At 44.7% G+C, this 17,869-nt stretch overlaps 1 protein-coding gene across 1 annotated transcript; it reads left to right on the top strand.

The window, feature by feature from the left end:
• Positions 1 to 1,921: 1,921 nt before the first annotated feature.
• Positions 1,922 to 17,869, top strand: LOC105933316 (zinc finger protein 84). Its single transcript, XM_036131759.1, has 5 exons — positions 1,922 to 2,077; positions 5,441 to 7,211; positions 9,159 to 9,314; positions 12,245 to 12,432; positions 16,256 to 17,869. Exons 2-5 carry the CDS (start codon positions 5,512 to 5,514, stop codon positions 17,266 to 17,268), a joined length of 3,057 nt encoding a protein of 1,018 aa, XP_035987652.1. The 5' UTR covers positions 1,922 to 2,077; positions 5,441 to 5,511; the 3' UTR covers positions 17,269 to 17,869.

Here is a 17,869-nt window from a genome sequence, read left to right as displayed (position 1 = left end):
CCAACCCACCAGCTGCTCCACCTCCTCTCTGTAGTCCTGGTTGTTGTCGTCTCTGATCAGGCCCACCACCGTTGTGTCGTCTGCAAACTTCACGATGTGATTGATGGTGAACCTGGGGACGCATCGTGAGTCATCAGGGTGAGCTTCTGACTCCCATCATAATTCAGTTCAGGGTCTTAGTTTTATAGAAAGTGAATTTTCTCTGATTGCTGCGTGGAGGTCCTGGTCAGCGTCTCCTCATCTCAAATCTTCTGCTACAACGTCTAGGTTCTTCATGTGTGCTGACCTTTGTTCTCCTCCCTGTGTGTCCGTAAAGAAAAGGATTCAGGGCGTCTGCAGCTGTACGGCCGTTACACATCATGATTTTAGAAAAAGTCTTTTTATTAATTTCTCCCTTTATTATGACTAAAACTACAAATAAACTAATATTAGAAAAGCCTACACACGTCCTTATAAAAATTTACTGGTGAATGTCCTTCTTATCCGCCGGCTAAAGCCTTTCTAGCAGCTGACAGATGTGAACAAAAATGAGAAGATGGACTTTTAAGCTGTTGGTTAAAACTTTTCCCAAAAAGAGTAAAATGAAGCGAATGTTGTTGCTTCACCTCCTCTGGATGCCACAGACACTGAGCCTCCGACTACAGAACCATCGTGGATGGAGGAAGAACCCATTTTCTTCCTCTGGATCTTAAACAGCTGATGTCTCCTAAAGTTCAGGGACCACAGGTGTGAAGATGGACCTGGTCAGGTCTGTGAGCCGTTCTGTGCTGATGTGCAGAGCGGTGCACGTCTGGAGTATCTGGAGGAGTGGACCACCTCCATGGAGGAGTTCTCAGCATGTGGAATGGTGTGGAGGCCTGCATCACGTACCAGCAGAGAAGGTCGATAACCAGGTTTGAGGAGCTCAGTGGCCTGCAGGTGATCCAGAAGAGGACCAGATATTCTGAGAGGACAAAAAGCCTCGCATTACTGAGGACTACTGAAGAGGAGAAGGTTTCCTCACCGGTGCAGAACCAGTGGACCAAGGAGAGGAACCAGCTGGAGGCCCCTGCAGGGGATTCTGGTAGCGGTTCTAAGAGACTTCTTGCAAAGACTTTTCTGCATATTTGTTGAGCGTCTGGACTCCACATCAGATTCGTTCTCCTCTGTTTCTCCAGAACATGGGTCAATACGTGGACCAGAACCCATGGAGAAGCCTCTAGAGCTTTGGTAGGCCCGGAGTACAGTGCAGTGCAGGAATTGTTGTGAAGTTGTAATTAAAACATAGATTAAAATCCTTAATCAGATGTCTCAGTTTGAAAAGGCTGGACCGGAGCATCAAAGATTACCGTATCCTCTAGTCTGTAGCCGTCAGATCCTGAATTTAAGGTCAACACTGATGTTAGAGACGTCAGTGAGCCCAAGCAGCATAAAGGTTTAGAGCAACTATTTTTTTTTTTTTTAGTGTCATAAAGTCTGACTGTGTTCTGTCTGAAAAAAAGCTAAACACTGGTTTCTTATAACTGACTGCTGAGGGACGAGGTAAAGAGGAGGAGGCCAAGCATGGAGCCCTGAGGAACTCTTAATAAAATAAAATAAAAGCAGCAGTTCGCCATTCTTAAAAAGAAGTGTAATAATAACCTAAAACTTCTTTATTACTTTATTCAGTATTATTTGTATATTTGAACAGTTGTGTGTGTTTTATTTTTTCTGTTTTAACCCAGTAACTGAACAATAAGGCGTCAACACTTCTTAATAAAAGTAATAAATGTTTATTTCCAGGTGTGGTCGGATAGAAATGAGACGGATCTGTCAGAACCTCCGTGGGTTCCGGTCCACTAGCAGAACCTCAGCTTTAGCAATAGATCTGGACATGTTGCTCTTCTCGCAAACAGAACCCCTCCGTGTGTCTGGTGTAAAGTTCCGGCCCCTGTTTCTGTCGGAGCTCCAGTGTGTAACACCAGGCGGAAGTAGCAGCGCTGCTAATAGCGTTAGCATCGCTGGCTTCCGTTCGGCTGGGATCCAGAATAAACCATCTCCAGGAGGTCCGCAGACCCAAACTGGAAACCTGAGAGGAACCGGAACCGGAACCGAGCAGGTATGGAGCAGAACAACGAGCTGACTGTGAGCTAGAACCAGAACCAGAACCCGGGGGGTCCGGACCCCTATCTGGACCCGGGGACGGGCTTAAGTCCCGCGGTTCTCTGAAAGGTCCAAACAGAACTTAGGTCGTGATCCTCGAACCAGATAGAGCCTCGGAACCAGAACCCAGGAGCCCAGAGATGAACTGGACCGTGGTTCGGTGATGGAGACAGCACTTTGGTCCTGAGCTGGACTTCCCAGGTATCCCTGAAGGTTCTGATGGTTCTGACGGGTTTATGTGTCGACATGAGACCGACGTTGGAAAGCTTCCGAAACCAGAACCGGTCCAGATTAAATCTAGAAGCTCTTTCTGGGCTGGAAACGATTGAATAGAATCTCTGCCTTTTTTCCACAGATCAGAAAAACCTGACCCGGTTCTGACAGCAGACCCTAAATAGTCGCCTGCAGGTTCAGGGGTGGAGGTGTGGTTGCCATGGTTACAGTGGGCCAACAGGAAGTGACGTCAGAGTGTCTGCTACAGTTTAGACCCGGTTTAGTCTGACCCGGTTCAGAGCGGTCAGCAGGAGGCCTGTGAGCCTTAAGCTGCTGCTGCTAACTGAGGAACCTTCTCCTTCCTGAGGTCCTCCAGGAGACGAGCAGCCGCCGGTCTGGCTTCCACACGTCCTCCTGCAGGGAAGACGTGCGGACCGGGTCCCCCGAGACGACCCGGGTCCCCTGAGACGACCCGGGTCCCCTGAGACGACCCCGGGTCCCCTGAGACGACCCGGGTCCCCTGAGACGACCCGGGTCCCCTGAGACGACCCGGGTCCCCTGAGACGACCCCGGGTCCCCCAAGACGACCTCAGAGCTGATCCCAGGTCTGCAGGTGAGCTCTCTTCCTGCCAGTCTGCAGGTAGTCGGCCTCAGCTCCCTGGATGTTCTCCTGGGTCAGAGAGCTGGTTCTGGACCTGAAAGTCCACCAGCAGCTCCTTGGTTTGCCTGCAGTTAACCTGAGGTGGTTCTGCTGGTACCAGTCTACAGAGTTCTGGATCCACCCTCTGGACTCTGACTTCTCTCTCAGTCTGGACCCGTAAGCCGTCAGAACCAGGACCCCAGCAGAACTACAGAGGTGGTTGATAGTTTTTTATTTGGTCCATATGAACAGCCTCAGTCTAGCAGTGCATGCATTTATTTTTTTGGGCAATTAAATATTAATATAGAGTACAGAAATGTAAATATGGCATTAATGTTTAAACACTGAGGTTCATGTAAAGCTAAATTATTCTCCTTTCCTCTTACAAGCTGGGATAATTCTCATAATCTTTGAACAACAGCAAATGAAGCGTTAGCAGAGCGATCATTTTGGTGTAGTAAAAATTAATGTTTATATATTAAACTGAAGACAGGACAGGGGAGAAAACATTGACTTTATAAACGGATCTACGGTCCTATCAGCAGCATCAGCTGCCTGCTTCATGCACCGACAGCTAAAGCTGGTGTCTCACATTTCCAGATTAACTCCAGCGCTCTAGTCAGACATTAAAGTTAAATAAAACTAATCCGTCATGTAGCTTCACTTTAAGCTCAACCAATAAACTCAGTGATGGATGAAACACTGAAATAAAGCCAATAATAACAGCTATCATCTGAATGCTGCGGTAGATTCAGAACAGTCGGGCCCCCAGAGGCCTGAGGAGCCTGATCACCTGCTCAGCTACACCTGGTGAAGCGCAGCGAGAACCGACAGAACCACCATTTCACAGCTGAGACACATTTTGATAAATTAAGTAAATATTTTGGCTTTACAGCCTCATTCTCGCCTAAAATCATTCTAAAAGGTTACTTTTTATCAAAAAAATTATAATTTACAAAACTTTACTAGCTGTGGTTTCTTGGCGCTGCAGTCATGTGAAAGGGTCATGGATAACTGGCGCTATACTGCCCTCTGTGGCAGGCTTAGTGAACTGCATGGGATTTAAACTACATTTCTAAACGATGCGTTGACGTCAACAGTTTTTCATTTTCGACATTATCGATAATGTGGACTAATGGTTGCAGCTGATCCAAAATGCTGCTGCAAGAGTTCTGATGAAAATCAACCAGAGGGATCATATTTCTCCAGTTTTAGCTTCCCTTCATTGGCTTCCTGTTAAATCAAGAATAGAATTTAAAATTCTCCTTCTAACGTATAAAGCCCTTAATAATCAAACTCCATCATATATCAGAGCTCTGATTACCCCGTATGTTCCTAACAGAGCACTTCGCTCTCAGACTGCAGGTCTGCTGGTGGTTCCTAGAGTCTCTAAAAGTAGAATGGGAGGCAGATCCTTTAGCTATCAGGCTCCTCTCCTGTGGAACCAACTCCCAGTTTTGGTCCGTGAGGCAGACACCCCGTCTACTTTTAAGACTAATCTTAAAACTTTCCTTTTTGACAAAGCTTCTAGTCAGAGTGGCTCATGTTACCCTGAGCTACCTCTATAGTTATGCTGCTATAGATGACATGTTGGGAATTGACGCTATATAAATAAAATTTTATAAAATTGAATTGAATAGTCCAGAACCAGCTGCATGTTGGGTTTGACCAGCCCAAAGAACCCTGAGCTGACACCAGAACCGGGTCGAGGGGAGCCTGGTTCCTCCAAGCCAGTGCACTACAGCGATGCGTTCAAGTACACCTGGTACTCTGGACGGTGAACGTCTTAAAACCACTTCAAACATTTTTTACCGTCAGATGTCATCGCCGTCTTGTTGAACGAGTCTTTTGACACCAAGATGAATCATTTTCTATGTGATTATTATTTTAAAGTATTTTTTACTAATAAAAAAAAAATTTCAATAATTGATTCAATCAAACCTAATAACGACTTGAGTCTATAGTCTATAAAATATGAGATCTTATAGAAAAATAACTGACTGAAAAGTGTAAAATTAGGAATGTGGGTTTTGTGGACAGTTACAGATCCAAAATATAATATTTTGTAATAGTTCACAATAAATTAATTTTAGCTGCATTTGGAGATCAAGGAGCTGCCTGTTTTTGACAGTTGGTGATTTCTGTTAATTATGGCCTCATTAGGTTCTAAATCATTATTTACTGCAGGTGTCAGAGTCGTGTCTTTACTGTCGGATCCTTTTGCATTTCTCTCTGGATTTAGCTTCTTTTTTTATGCAGTGTCATTTTTCACATGTATTTTCCTTCTGAGTTAAATCTGGTTTCTCAATCTAAAACCCCAGAAGAAGAAGATGGTTTATTGCAAAATTAGCTTTTGTCAAACATCTGATCAGAGAAAAGAAATCTCCAAATATTTTAAAATTTTATGGAGTTCAAAACACTTTTGCTGACATCTCTTTTTTTGTCTTGTGTTCTTCATCTCCTCAGACCTCCAGCAGATTTTATTCTGTTGACTCAAGAGTTTTCTTAAACTGACAGAGGAAATCATTGTGAACCAGATGGAAGAAGAGAAGGAACCAGATGTTGCAGATGTCAAAGAGGAACATGAAGACCTTCTGGATAAACAGCCAAGCAATGAGCGACATGCTGAAGATCACCAGATTAAAGAGGAACTGGACGAATACTGCACCAGTCAGGATGAAGTGCAGCTCGTTCTGAAGGAGGAGACAGAACCATTGCTGATGAATCCTGCTTGTGAGCAAAGAGATGACAGGGAGCCAGAACTAAGCAGGAACCGGACACAGAACTCTGTGGTGGCTGAAAACCAAAAACAGGATGCAAAGAAAAAGAGAAAATCAGCCCTGAGTAAAAACCCACAACCGAGGTCAAAGAGGAGATGTCAGAAACCCAGAGTTCAAAGTGATGGAGCCGATGGATCAAAAAGTAAAAAGCAAAAAAGATCTCTGACTCACGCAGAACCAAATGGGTTTTCCTGTAAAGTGTGCAGCAAGAGCTTCATCCAGAGTAGCCATTTAAATAATCACATGAGGTCCCATGCACGTAAGAAACAACATCCGTGTGAGATCTGCGGTAAGTTTTTAAACGACAAAGGTAGTTTAACTGTCCACATGAGAACTCACACAGGTGAAAAGCCTTTCACATGTCCCACCTGTGGGAAAAGTTTTGGTGCAAGAAGCAGCTTCATTGCTCATGTAAGAACTCACACAGGGGAGAAGCCGTTTCCCTGTCCGAGCTGTGAAAAAAGTTTCATTGTGAAAAGTCATCTCATTACTCACATGAGAATTCACACAGGTGAGAAACCTTTCCAGTGTCTTACCTGTGGAAAACGTTTTGGAGCTAAAAGTAATTTAAATACTCACATGCGAACCCACACAGGTGAGAAACCATTTGCATGTGTGAGCTGTGGAAAAAGCTTCAGTGTAAGGAGTCACCTGATCACTCACCTGAGAACTCACACTGGGGAGAAGCCATACTCTTGTCCTTACTGTGGGAGAAATTTCAGCCTGCGAAGTCATTTAAATGTTCACATGAGCACGCACACAGGTGAGAAGCCTTTTCCATGTGTGGTGTGTGGTAAAAGTTTTAGAGTAAGAAGTAGTCTGACTATTCACATGAGAACGCACACTGATGAAAAGCTGCACATTTGTGAAGTGTGTTGTAAGGGTTTCACTCAGAGCAGTCGTTTGGCGTCTCACATGAGGATTCACACAGGCGAGAGGCCTTTCCCATGTTCCACATGTGGAAAAAGTTTCAGTGCAAAAACTTATCTGAATACACACATGAGGACTCACACAGACGAGAAGTCTTACCTGTGTGTGATTTGTGGAAATAGTTTCAGTCGAAAGAGCAATTTGAACAGACATATGAGGACACACACAGGTGAGAAACCCTATGACTGTGAAGTATGTGGAAAATCCTTTGGTTGTAGTGGCAGCTTGACTGTTCATATGAGATCTCACACGGGTGAGAAGCCCTTCCCTTGTGTAACCTGTGGAAAAAGTTTCAGTGTAAGGAGTTATCTGATCATTCACATGCGAACTCACACAGGTGAGAAGCCGTTCCCGTGCGTAACCTGCCGGAAAAGCTTCCTGCTAAGGAGTCATTTGACTCGTCACATGAGAGTTCACACCGGTGAGAAGCCATTCCCGTGTGCAACCTGTGGAAAAGGTTTCAGTGTAAGATGTCACATGATGGCTCACATGAGAACGCACAAAGGAGAGAAGGGTCTTTCTGTTTAGTGGACCGTGGGAAATGTTTTAAACTCCTTCAAAGGGCCCATGGCAGCAAACGCTTCAGACGCATGGCTTAGGTTTTCAATGAAAACTCTCAGACGTGTAAAAAGCATTTCCTCAGTGACCCGTGGCTTCAACCAATGAGCTCGCTCGATGTCAAGAGCTTTGCTCTTTGGTTTCTTTACAGCATTTCTTAAGGGATTTGACCTCAGTGTCTGTCATTCTGTTAAAAATGTGGTGCTGGTGTAGATGTTGTGATGTTTGTACCACTTACAATGTGTGTGATCTTAAGTCCTTCAAGGTTCACTTACAGTTCAAATAGAAAGGAGTACAACTAGAGCAGTTTCATCTTGTGTGATGGTAGATTATCGTTTTTTTTTCTCTATGTGGCTGGTCGAAATTGCGATAAAAATGCTCCAAGTAATAAAAATCACGAGAATTTTACCGTATGCTGGGCGCCTCCAGTGAGAGCAGTCATGTGGTGAAACCTCAGCCGTGACGTCAGTGTAGCAAACATCCTCCAGCGTGTGCTGAGAACCACTACTTCACGCATTAAGCGCTCTGAAAGGATCATTAAAAAAAAGTACAATGGTCTATTTCCCCCATCCACAGGTCTATGGCTGTGGATGGGGGAAAGGAATATTTGATTATTTAATTAAATTACCCGGTTTTGCGTCAGATTTGGATCTGGAAAGGCTGGGTAAAGCTGCCCTGATGAATCCCCATCCCTGCCATGCTGCTTACCAGCATCATCGTCATGGCTACAACCCCCCCCCCCCCCCCCCCCCACTTCCCTCAGCGTTGTCCTGGAGTTCACAGCTAACTATCGGCTCAAAAGCAAATGGCTGGACACGGCACTGTTTGTTTTTAACATCCAGTTGGCTAGCTTCGTATTCGTCCTCGTTTAAGGTTAAAAACTCCATCACAACGGTGAATAAATATTGACTCGCTATGTAAAATGACTACTTCCTGATATCATGTTTGACTAAACTGACCACGGCCTCCTGCAGCGCCTCCTGCTGCGCCTCCTCGTGGCTAAGACAGTGTGTCACGTGACTGAATGAGGAATTTAGCGTTTTCTACTATCTTAGTGAATTATTCTATGCTATAAACAAAAAGCTGGATTTTCTTTTGTTTTTCACTTGTGATGTATTTAATTTTGTACATCCTATCAAATGAGAAACTATAATTATGTGGTTTTCTATTTGAACTTTAAGTCTGAGGTTCTACACGTTTTCCCCTGTTCTCAGCATCTGATTCACAAAGCAAATAGTGCTAACAGCATGTTAGCATAAATGTACCACAGGATATAAATGAATCTGCAGTTCAGACTCAGAAGCAGCTCCTACAAACAGCATCTCACCTTTTCTTCACCAAGACTCTTCAGTGTTTCTCCCTCCTCTCAGGGTGCCAGCTGCCTAACCTAAAGACTATTAGTTAATAAATATAACTAAATATTAGCATCTATGATCACAGATCCAGACTCCACCCCAGAGCAGTTTGAGGACCGGACACAGCGGCTCTGTGAAGGTGTTCTGGTTCTGGTTTAGCAGTAAACGGACCCGCGGCTCCAGCTCACTGAAACGACTGGACCGCTCAGCCTTCGTCTGCACGACACACCAGAGTCTTCAGTGTCGTTCTGTTTTTCATCTACGTCACATTTAGAGGTTTCATGTTTAGATTACTACATGAAAAAAGTTTATTTTTCTCAGGAATGTTCCTGAAGGTTCTGCAGTCTGATTGACAATAAAACAGACAATGTGCTTGAAGGCAATCAATGTTCTGTTGTTCTTGAGTTTCTTTTGTTCTGGGTGTTTAACCACTTGATTTCACACTCTTGTTCTTTTTAATGAAGTATTTAGTATAAATGTTTATGATTTAAACAGGAACTTCAGATTCAGAAACGTTCTGGTGTCCTGTTAGTGGAACAAGAGGCTGGTGTCTATCTCCAGTGGACGTGAGGTGGTCTCCACCGTGGACAGGTCCCCAGCTGAGACCCTCAGACCTACAGCTGAGGTCTTCACCAACATGGTGCCACTGGGCTTCAGGAAACCCTCAGGGACCACATATGGGCCCCAAGCCTATTCAAAAAGTAGCAAAACCAACCTGTGAGCTGCACAGAAAATCCTTTATTTAGTCGCTCTTCCTTTTTAATCACATACTTGCATAGGATTAAAATGATAAATGTCTATATCACATAAAGTTAAGGTGAGCTCTGACTCTTGTAGGTCAAAGGTCAGTGCAGGTAGCCCTTGGTGTCACACGGTGCCCATGAAGTAGCTCTCAGCTCTCAGACCCGTGGGCTGGACTATAGCATGTGCTAGCTAGCTCAGACGGCTGGTAAAACCACACACTTGTTATGTGTAACGTATGAATGCAGCGTGACACAAATAGAGTCTTTGTTTTCAGACAAGAGGCATGAAACGAGATCAGCCATGGCCAGACACCTGATGTAAGGCTGAGGAGTTTCAGATTAATAAACACCAACAAGATGCCATAAAATGAGCGTTTCAGGAGCTTTGCCCATCGCTGCCTCTGTGATCCATTAGGAGTCGTTTAGTCTTCAGCAAGGAGCAGATCAGCTGTAGATCACATCACCGCTGCCTCACATATCGGGTTTGGCCTCTCTTCTGCTGCCGTCTGAGGACCTGAACACAGATATGGAGTCAACAACGACGTCCCTGTCCAGAAAAACTGGTTCTGACTCAGTTGGACCTCCTGAGCCCGCCAGCCTCACAGGTACCAGAGCCTTCAATCAGCACCGCATTTCCCCAGAGAGCTGAGCTTCTCTCCCCTCTGATGGTTCCTCTGGTGTCTCAGCAGTAGGAACAGAACCACCGGCGCTGCTGGTTGGGCTCCTGGCTCAACGCTGGCTTTTCATTGGCTGCTGCAGGTTTGGGTTCAAAATCCTCCAATGATAAACAAATGCTGAATGCTATTTATTATCCAGCTTCTGTCATTACCCAGCGTTTATTTACTCCACCAAAGCCAGCTTCACTTTCTCTGAATGTTTTAAATTAACCAACAACTTTCTGCCAAAGATCATGGGAGCGCATGTCTAAGCAGCACAGCAGGTCCAGACGTAGAACTCATCCATGTTAGTGTCAGGATTCATTACTAAGACCTACTATGAAATACTGGAAGCTGGATGTGCTTTAGTTTCCAGGCAGAAAATTCTGTTTGTTTTAATGAATAAAATATCAGATTCTACAGATTCAAATCCAACGAGATCTTCTGGCTGATTAACTGACATTTATTCTGGAAGATTCAGTCAAGTTATCAGTTAAATTATTCCTGGCTCTGACAACACAGTTCACACAACAAAATAACCTAAAATCACATAAATAGTACAGAAGACAAAAAAAAGCTGACTCATCAAAGATAAACCCAACTTTAATTAACAGCGATATCTAAAAGAAAAGTTTGAAATTCAGCTTTTTGGGGATGTCTGGTCCAGAACCCGTCAAACATGAACTAATCCAGAAATCAATTATTTTTTACTCCATCCATGGTTCTGATATCATTAGAACCTTCTTTTCAGGTCCTTAGGGTGGAAACATTTGTTTTAACACAGATCTGAATATTCTGCTCATCTGATGGAACATTTGATCCGTTTTAAACCAGAACTTTATGGACTGTTGGTAAATCCTGACACTGGAAACCAAACCTCGTCTGCCTCTGACTTTTTCTGAAGCAGCTGGAAGAACAGAACATGTTCTCTGAACTGATGAAGAAATCAGGGAACATTTAACTGATGAGTATAGAAACTGTTCATAGGTCTGGGTTAGATCACACCGCTTCCTCAGCTTGCTGCTGATCCAGTTTTACTTTCAGGATTTTATTTTTTCAGGCCCAGCGTGTGAGATGTAGACCTGTCAGGTTCTGATATCAGAGAGTTCTGTTCTAGGGAATCTGCCGTTCTTACCAGAACCTCGGTTGAGGAACTTGATGTAGAGCATCTTTGATTCTCCAAACAAACCTAGTCAGGCTTTATGTTTCATGAAAGAACACGCTGCTTCTCAGACAAGTTGCTCTTTCTAGACAGGATTTTATTTCTTCATGCGTGCTTTTATTACGTCACGTCCTGAAAACACCAACGCTCTGTATCTGGCTGCTCTCCGCCGCCTTCAGCTTCGGCCTGCTTTATTAACAGAAATGTGAAATTTGATTTTCCTGAGAATAAGAGTGTTCACATGGGCGATAACAGTAGAGTGACGGTAACATGATGGACCACATCTCCCAGCAGGGGGCGGTAGCGCTCAGGGCTGATTACACTGCATGTTCCAGAGAATATTTGATGTGTCTTTATTAACCCGATTGTTTTTGTACACTTGTTTTTCTTCTTTAATTTAATTAATTAATTTGTTACCGACCAGACATTCCTGCAGGAAGAGAAGGATCCCCACCATCAGAAAGATTATGACCGTAAGTGTGAAATGTTTCCGCTGTCTCTGGCTCTTTGGTGTAAATATCAGCGGCAACAACAACTAATAATATTAATTTGATGTTGAATTAAAAAAAATAAAAATTTTGAACAATTTCAAATTACAAATTCAAACAATATAGGCACAATTGAACATACAATTTCATCCAAAAAGCTGGTAAGAAGCAGAAGAAAAACAAACAAACAAAAACCCCACAGGGGTTCAGCTCATACAGTTTCAACATTTCTGAAAACCTTCAGGAAGTTTTTCTTTGCAGCATCTTAATCGAGACGTAGAGATATTTTAAATCATTCTGAAAAGGCTTAAAAGTTTGGAGAAACCTTGAAAAATCTGAACTTGTGTATTTAAAATTTCCCAATAATCAAAACATTATTATTATTATTATTATTATTATTATTATTATTATTATTATTATTATTATTATTATTATTACACAGGAGTTCCACATCTTTATTTTGACGTTTGATGCTGACCGGAAGTCCGTGTTTCTTTCGGACCCTCAAAGCGACACAACGTCCGGTGGAAGTAAACAAAGCGGCTAGCAGCGTTAGCATGGTTAGCTTGTGTGTGGTCGGTGTGTGTGTGAGTGTGTGAGTCTGCGCAGCAACAATGTGTTCCGTGGAGCCTCTGAGAGAGTTTATCAGAGAGAGACTAACTGCTGCTGCGGAGGAAATCTGCTCCCAGCTGGAAAGAACCATCGTCCGCTTCGAGGAGGAGATGGACCGTCAGCGCAGACTGCTGGACCTCACCTGGAGAGCCCGAACCCACCAGAACCCCGCAGGTAGGTCCGGGACCGGGTCTGAGGGGCTGAGGAACCGAGTCAGGATGTGATCTGGGTTCTAGGAGATCCCGCAGAGGAACCGGGTCGGCTCCGCTCCGATGTGCCCCTTCCTCCCCCGGTTTCGACCCAACACGCTTCAGCTCCGAACCCGTCTATTCCGGTTCTTATTGGAGGTCGACATATTGGTTCCAAGTCTGAAGGCCGGACAGAAAATTTCCTGAAGTTGGACCTTCTGAGTCGGGAAAACCTCAGAACCGGACTCTGAGATCCAACATGGCCGCCGCTGCAAACGGGGCAGCGTTCAGGAATTCAACCTTTATTCTTTCGGCTTTTATTGCGTTAAATGCGGCGCTGCGCAGCCTGCACCTGCGGAACATGTCCGTTTCCACCGAGTTTCCTACAACGGAACCGGCTCGGTTCTGCCGGCCTGCCCGCGGGGTGCGCACCATTTCCCAGAGCCCGCCGGGAATCTGTGCGCCGGCGGGCGGGGGCGGCGCCATTAGCTACGGCGGGTTCCCGGGAGAGAGCGGCAGCCGTCCCGCTGACCATGAGGCTGATGGAAGATGAGATTTATATCTGTGCAAAGATAAAAAAAAAAAAAACTACTATAGAATCTGATGCGTTTCAGTGGTTGATTGGGAGGCATTAGGGCAGTGGTTGATGACGTAATAACCTACGAGCCCTCTGATAGGTCGTGCTGGAGGAGCTTTCCCCGCGGGAGACGCTTTGCTCTCCTTGTAAAGGACTGACTCCGCCCACACCGGCTGTTTTCCAGTCCTCCACCACAGAGCTTAACCTCCGCCTCTGGATCTGTTGGATCATTTATTTCTGACAAAGGATTCTGACTAGTTTAGCGTTCCTGCATTAAAATGCACCATAATGCTTCTATTTTCTTTTCATTTACTCCATTTCTGGCCCACCTCAGTTAGATAATTAATATCTGACTTTCTGTTGGTGCAGTTTTCTAATACAGCACCAAATATTTTACAATATACTGAATTGACTCCATTATTCACATGGTGAGCTATGAAGCTTCAACAAATCCAGCCATAACTAATTTAACAGGAGCAGACTAAAACTAAAATGTTTCCATGGGTAATTGATATTTTTGGGGTCTAATCACCTTGGTTCTCTGTTCTGCTATCAGACTCTCCGTATAAAAAGCTCCGCTCATGTTCAGATGTTTCACCCAAACGTTGGAAAGCAAGGTGTAGAAAAAAACCCTGAGTGTTCTAGTTAGCCAAACGACTCTCTGTCCAGTCAGGCCGGTGTAACTCTGTTATTCATTTATTCTATCATTGTTCAGGCTTTTTGTGGTCAGAAGCTGCAGCATGTCCTTTCTGACTGGACCCAGAACCAGAACCAGGCTCAGTGTGAACGCTCGTCTGCCTCCCAGGAGTACTTTCTATGTTAGAGAAGACAGAGCAGAGACACAGAAAGCACAGAAGTTCACATTGACCCAGGAGTACTTTCTATGGTAGAGAAGACAGAGCAGAGACACAGAAAGCTCAGAAGCTCACATTGACCCAGGAGTACTTTCTATGTTAGAGAAGACAGAGCAGAGACACAGAAAGCTCAGAAGCTCACATTGACCCAGGAGTACTTTCTATGTTAGATGGTAATAGAGGATGATCTGCCTCCCCTGATGATGTCACAGCTAACAGAACGCCAGACCAGGTGTACCTTTTATGAAGAGAAAAATGACAGAGAACAAAAAGTTAAAAGCTGAAATAACAACAAACAATGCAGATTGGAGAGCAGTAGGAGAACTCAGCAGAGAGAAATCGACCCTGATGAGCATCATTTGTCTGTGATTCCCGTCCTGCTGCACTTGTTCCAGCCTCGTCCTCAGATTAAAAATATCTACTCACAAAATCCCCCAATCTTTTTTCTTTTTCACTTTTTATATTTTTCACATAAATAATAATAATAAATATAAAAAAATAATATTTAGATAATTATTCCTGCCTGTAATGTAATTGAGTTATTCTGATGTTTAACCTTAATCAACTAAAGCATTAATTGACTATAATTAACCAATAATGATACTGAAATAACTGATATGTTCATCTTTTTGCCAGAATTTGGCTTCTAAAATGAGCTGACAGTGATTTTCTTGTTGGAGTTTAATTAGTACCAACCTCTCTTTATATTAATCATATAGTATATATTTATATTTCAGCTGAAGTAAAGGGAGGAAATGTGGCGTAGCCCTGACAGTGTTTAGGGGGAAAAGATGAATGGAAACTAAAACATTAGAATGATAATCAGAGCTGGAAGTCTTAGAATGTGATCCAGAATAAATGATAGTTTTGATTTTTAGTTCTTTTATTAATCTTGTGGGTCTCTGACTGTGAAACACCTTTAAACTATAACAGAGCAGCAGCAACATTCCTGACATCCAGCTGCCTCTGAAAGACTTTCTGTCTCCTACGTTATTAAAAAGCTGCTGCTGGCATAAAAACCAAGAGCTTAACAAAGAACCTTCAGAACTGAGAGCGTCCCTCGTTGTGTTAGAAGAGCGACGAATATTGAGATTAATCACTGACAGCAGCGGAAAACGGTAACCATTGAAAGTCTATTAATGCAGAAAGGATCAGACGTGTAATGGTGGTCTGATCTAACCTGACACATTTCTGAGGAGGATTTCCAGCAGACAGGCTCCTCCAGGAAAGGAAACATCTTTTCTGACGCTTCCTTGTCCAGATCTCAGCTAAAAGGAGGAAAAACTCAGAGTTAGCCAGACATCTCTGCTGGCTAGCAGGGTTGTTTCCTGGAGTAATTTGTTGTCATCATGTGACTCAGGGTAACGGCTGCTGAGCTTTCTGAGGCCGAAAAGCCAGAAATGACTCTGATGTCCACTAAGCAGCTTTGAAACGGGACTCTGGTGATCCTGATAAAACGCTGACAGGTGACAGCGCATCAGTACCAGGTAGACGAAGCAGTAAAATGAGCAGAATGGAGGAAACGTGACAGACAGATCAGAATAATGATGGAAATAATAATAATAAATTTTATCTAAAAAAAGCAAATATGGAAGAAGGTGTCGGTGGTTCTGCTGTCTGGATGGAGAGATCAAGAGTTTGGGAGCTCCCCCTGCTCCTCGTGGGGCTGAGGAAGGGGGGCTTACCCTCATTCACACATACTCCTTCATCCATGCGTTCTCCGCTACGTCACAAATAAAAGCCGTTCTGGTCAACAGGGCGATTCCTGATGGCGCTACAGCCTCTGTTGTCCGTCAGAAATCCGGATCGAGTCTGTTTGTGACGGATGACGGAGCGAAACGCGTCAATCTCTGAAAACCAGATGAGCCAGACAGGAAGTCAGACACAGGAAGTGTAAGGCGGAGCCGGTAATATTTCAAAATAAGAGAGGGAGGGAGGGGGTGGGGCTGTATGGAGGCGTGAACGGATCCAGTCCGGATCGTGGCTCATGTTGCAGTGAACGGACGGAGCAGAGCAGGAGCGTAGTGACTGTGAAGCTAGCTTAAAGGGGCAGGAAGGCGTTAGCTTAGCCAGCCAGGCTAGCTTGTGGCTCTGCTGGATACGGTTGAAGCTAGTCTGGACCTGCTGCCATAGAACCGTTTCTCTGGGGCGGGGCTAACAAGTCAACCAATCAGAGAAACGTACTTAAAAAAAGCCACAACCAAACTTCCTCTGTCAACATTTGACAATATAATTCAACATGGCGAGCTGCGGTTAGGGGGGTTAAAATGTATAATCTCAGGTGTCACAATATGCTCGCCCTAAATGTTGTTAGCTGAGATATTTCCTCTCTGTCTGTTTGTTCATCAACATTTTGGTAATATGCTTTGTTCATCCAGGTCCTCCACATGGTCATCTCAGGGAGGAGAACTTCCATAATGAGCAGCAGCTGCTTAGCCAGGCGGACTGGGAGGAACTGGGACCCCCACAAGCAGAGCCACAACCACCTGAGATTACAAAGAAGAAGAAGAGGAAGAAGAAACCAGCTCAACCTCCAGAGATTAAAGAAGAACATGAAGAACTGTGTATCAGTCCGGATGCTGAGCTGCTGGTTCTGAAGCAGGAGACGGAAACGCTGATGGTGACGGTTGATTATGGTGAAACTGATGACAGTGAACCAGAACCAGCCAGTGACCAACTCCTCCCTCAGAGCTCCCCTAAAGCTGAGAATCAAGAGTTGGGATCGAGTCCATCTGAAGAGCTGGAACCAAGCCGGCCGTCATCGGTCAGTCGGTCCGACCCGAACACGAGTAAAACTCCCGTCAAATGTGACTTCTGTGATAAAGAGTTCAGGTTCCAGTATGCGCTGCGGAGGCATCGCAAAATTCACACGGGAGAGAAACCGTTCTCATGCAAAACATGCGGAAAGAGTTTCATTAGAAAGTTTGCTTTGCTGAGCCACATGAGGGTCCACACCGGGGAGAAGCCGTACTCATGCACCATCTGTGGGAAATGTTTCCGGTGTAGCAGTGATCTGTCAAAGCACACCAGCATCCACTCCAGTGAAAAGCCATATTCCTGTGAAACCTGCCTGAAGAGCTTCACTACGAAGCGCAGCCTGATCCTCCACAGGCGGTGTCACTCTGAGGAGCGGCCCTACTTCTGTCCTACGTGTCACAAAGGTTTCCGGCGAAGCGACAACCTTTCGGTCCACATGAGAACACACATGGACGAGAAACTGTTCACATGCGAGTTTTGTGGCAAAAGTTTTAATCAAAACGTGCATCTGGTGATCCACAGGAGAACCCACACAGGGGAGAGCCCTTACCCCTGCAGCATGTGTGAGAAAAGGTTTAAAAACCGCTCGGCTCTGAACAGCCACCTCAGAATGCACACTGAACATCCGCTTTAGGGCTCCAGACTCCTGCTTCAGAAAAGTAAAACCTCCATGTTCTGTACAGGAGTTCTGCTGATTAGCACAAAATCAGATTTAGCAGGAAGATCTTTTTATCTCTTTGAATCTTTTTGCTTTCTTTGAGTCGTGTCTGTAAAGATGGAGAGAAAACGTTTGCATAAAGGACCTTGTGTGTTCCAGCACAGTCAGTAAGAGGCGCTGTAAGCCAGTCATTAGACCTTCAGACACACTGAACTCTGAGTTTTTGTTCTCAGCCAGTCAGAATTGAGGCTGCAGCCTCCTGCTTTACTCCACCTTGATGTGAAAGTGGACTCAGAAAGCTTCAGGGCGAGGAGGAGGAGGAACTCAGAGGGTGTGGAAATCCGGATGTTTTCTGTAGAACACCAGGAAACACAGAACTGTGACAGTGTCTCTCCCCCCCCCACGGTGGTTTTCTGTTGGCGTTCAGAGCCGAAGCAGCAGCAGCTTCCAGGTCTACAGGAACGAGAGATCAGAGTGAAGCTGGTTGCTTTTCTCACGACTCGGCTGGTTCTCCTGTTGAGCTTCTTTAAACTGCAGAAGAAACGAGTTCCTGATCAGGAGAACACGAGGAACAGGA

The sequence above is a fragment of the Fundulus heteroclitus genome, unplaced genomic scaffold, assembly GCF_011125445.2.
Source record: "Fundulus heteroclitus isolate FHET01 unplaced genomic scaffold, MU-UCD_Fhet_4.1 scaffold_46, whole genome shotgun sequence".
In the NCBI taxonomy this organism is placed as follows: domain Eukaryota; kingdom Metazoa; phylum Chordata; class Actinopteri; order Cyprinodontiformes; family Fundulidae; genus Fundulus; species Fundulus heteroclitus.
This window is presented reverse-complemented; position numbering and strand designations above follow the sequence as displayed.

Coding starts and splice junctions, on each gene's coding strand:
- LOC105933316 (XM_036131759.1), top strand. CDS start 5,512: ATGGAAGAAGAGAAGGAACCAGATGTTGCAGATGTCAAAGAGGAACAT. Junction 9,315..12,244: donor AAAAGTAGCAAAACCAACCT/GTGAGCTGCACA, acceptor TGTGAGTGTGTG/AGTCTGCGCAGCAACAATGT. Junction 12,433..16,255: donor AACCCACCAGAACCCCGCAG/GTAGGTCCGGGA, acceptor TTGTTCATCCAG/GTCCTCCACATGGTCATCTC.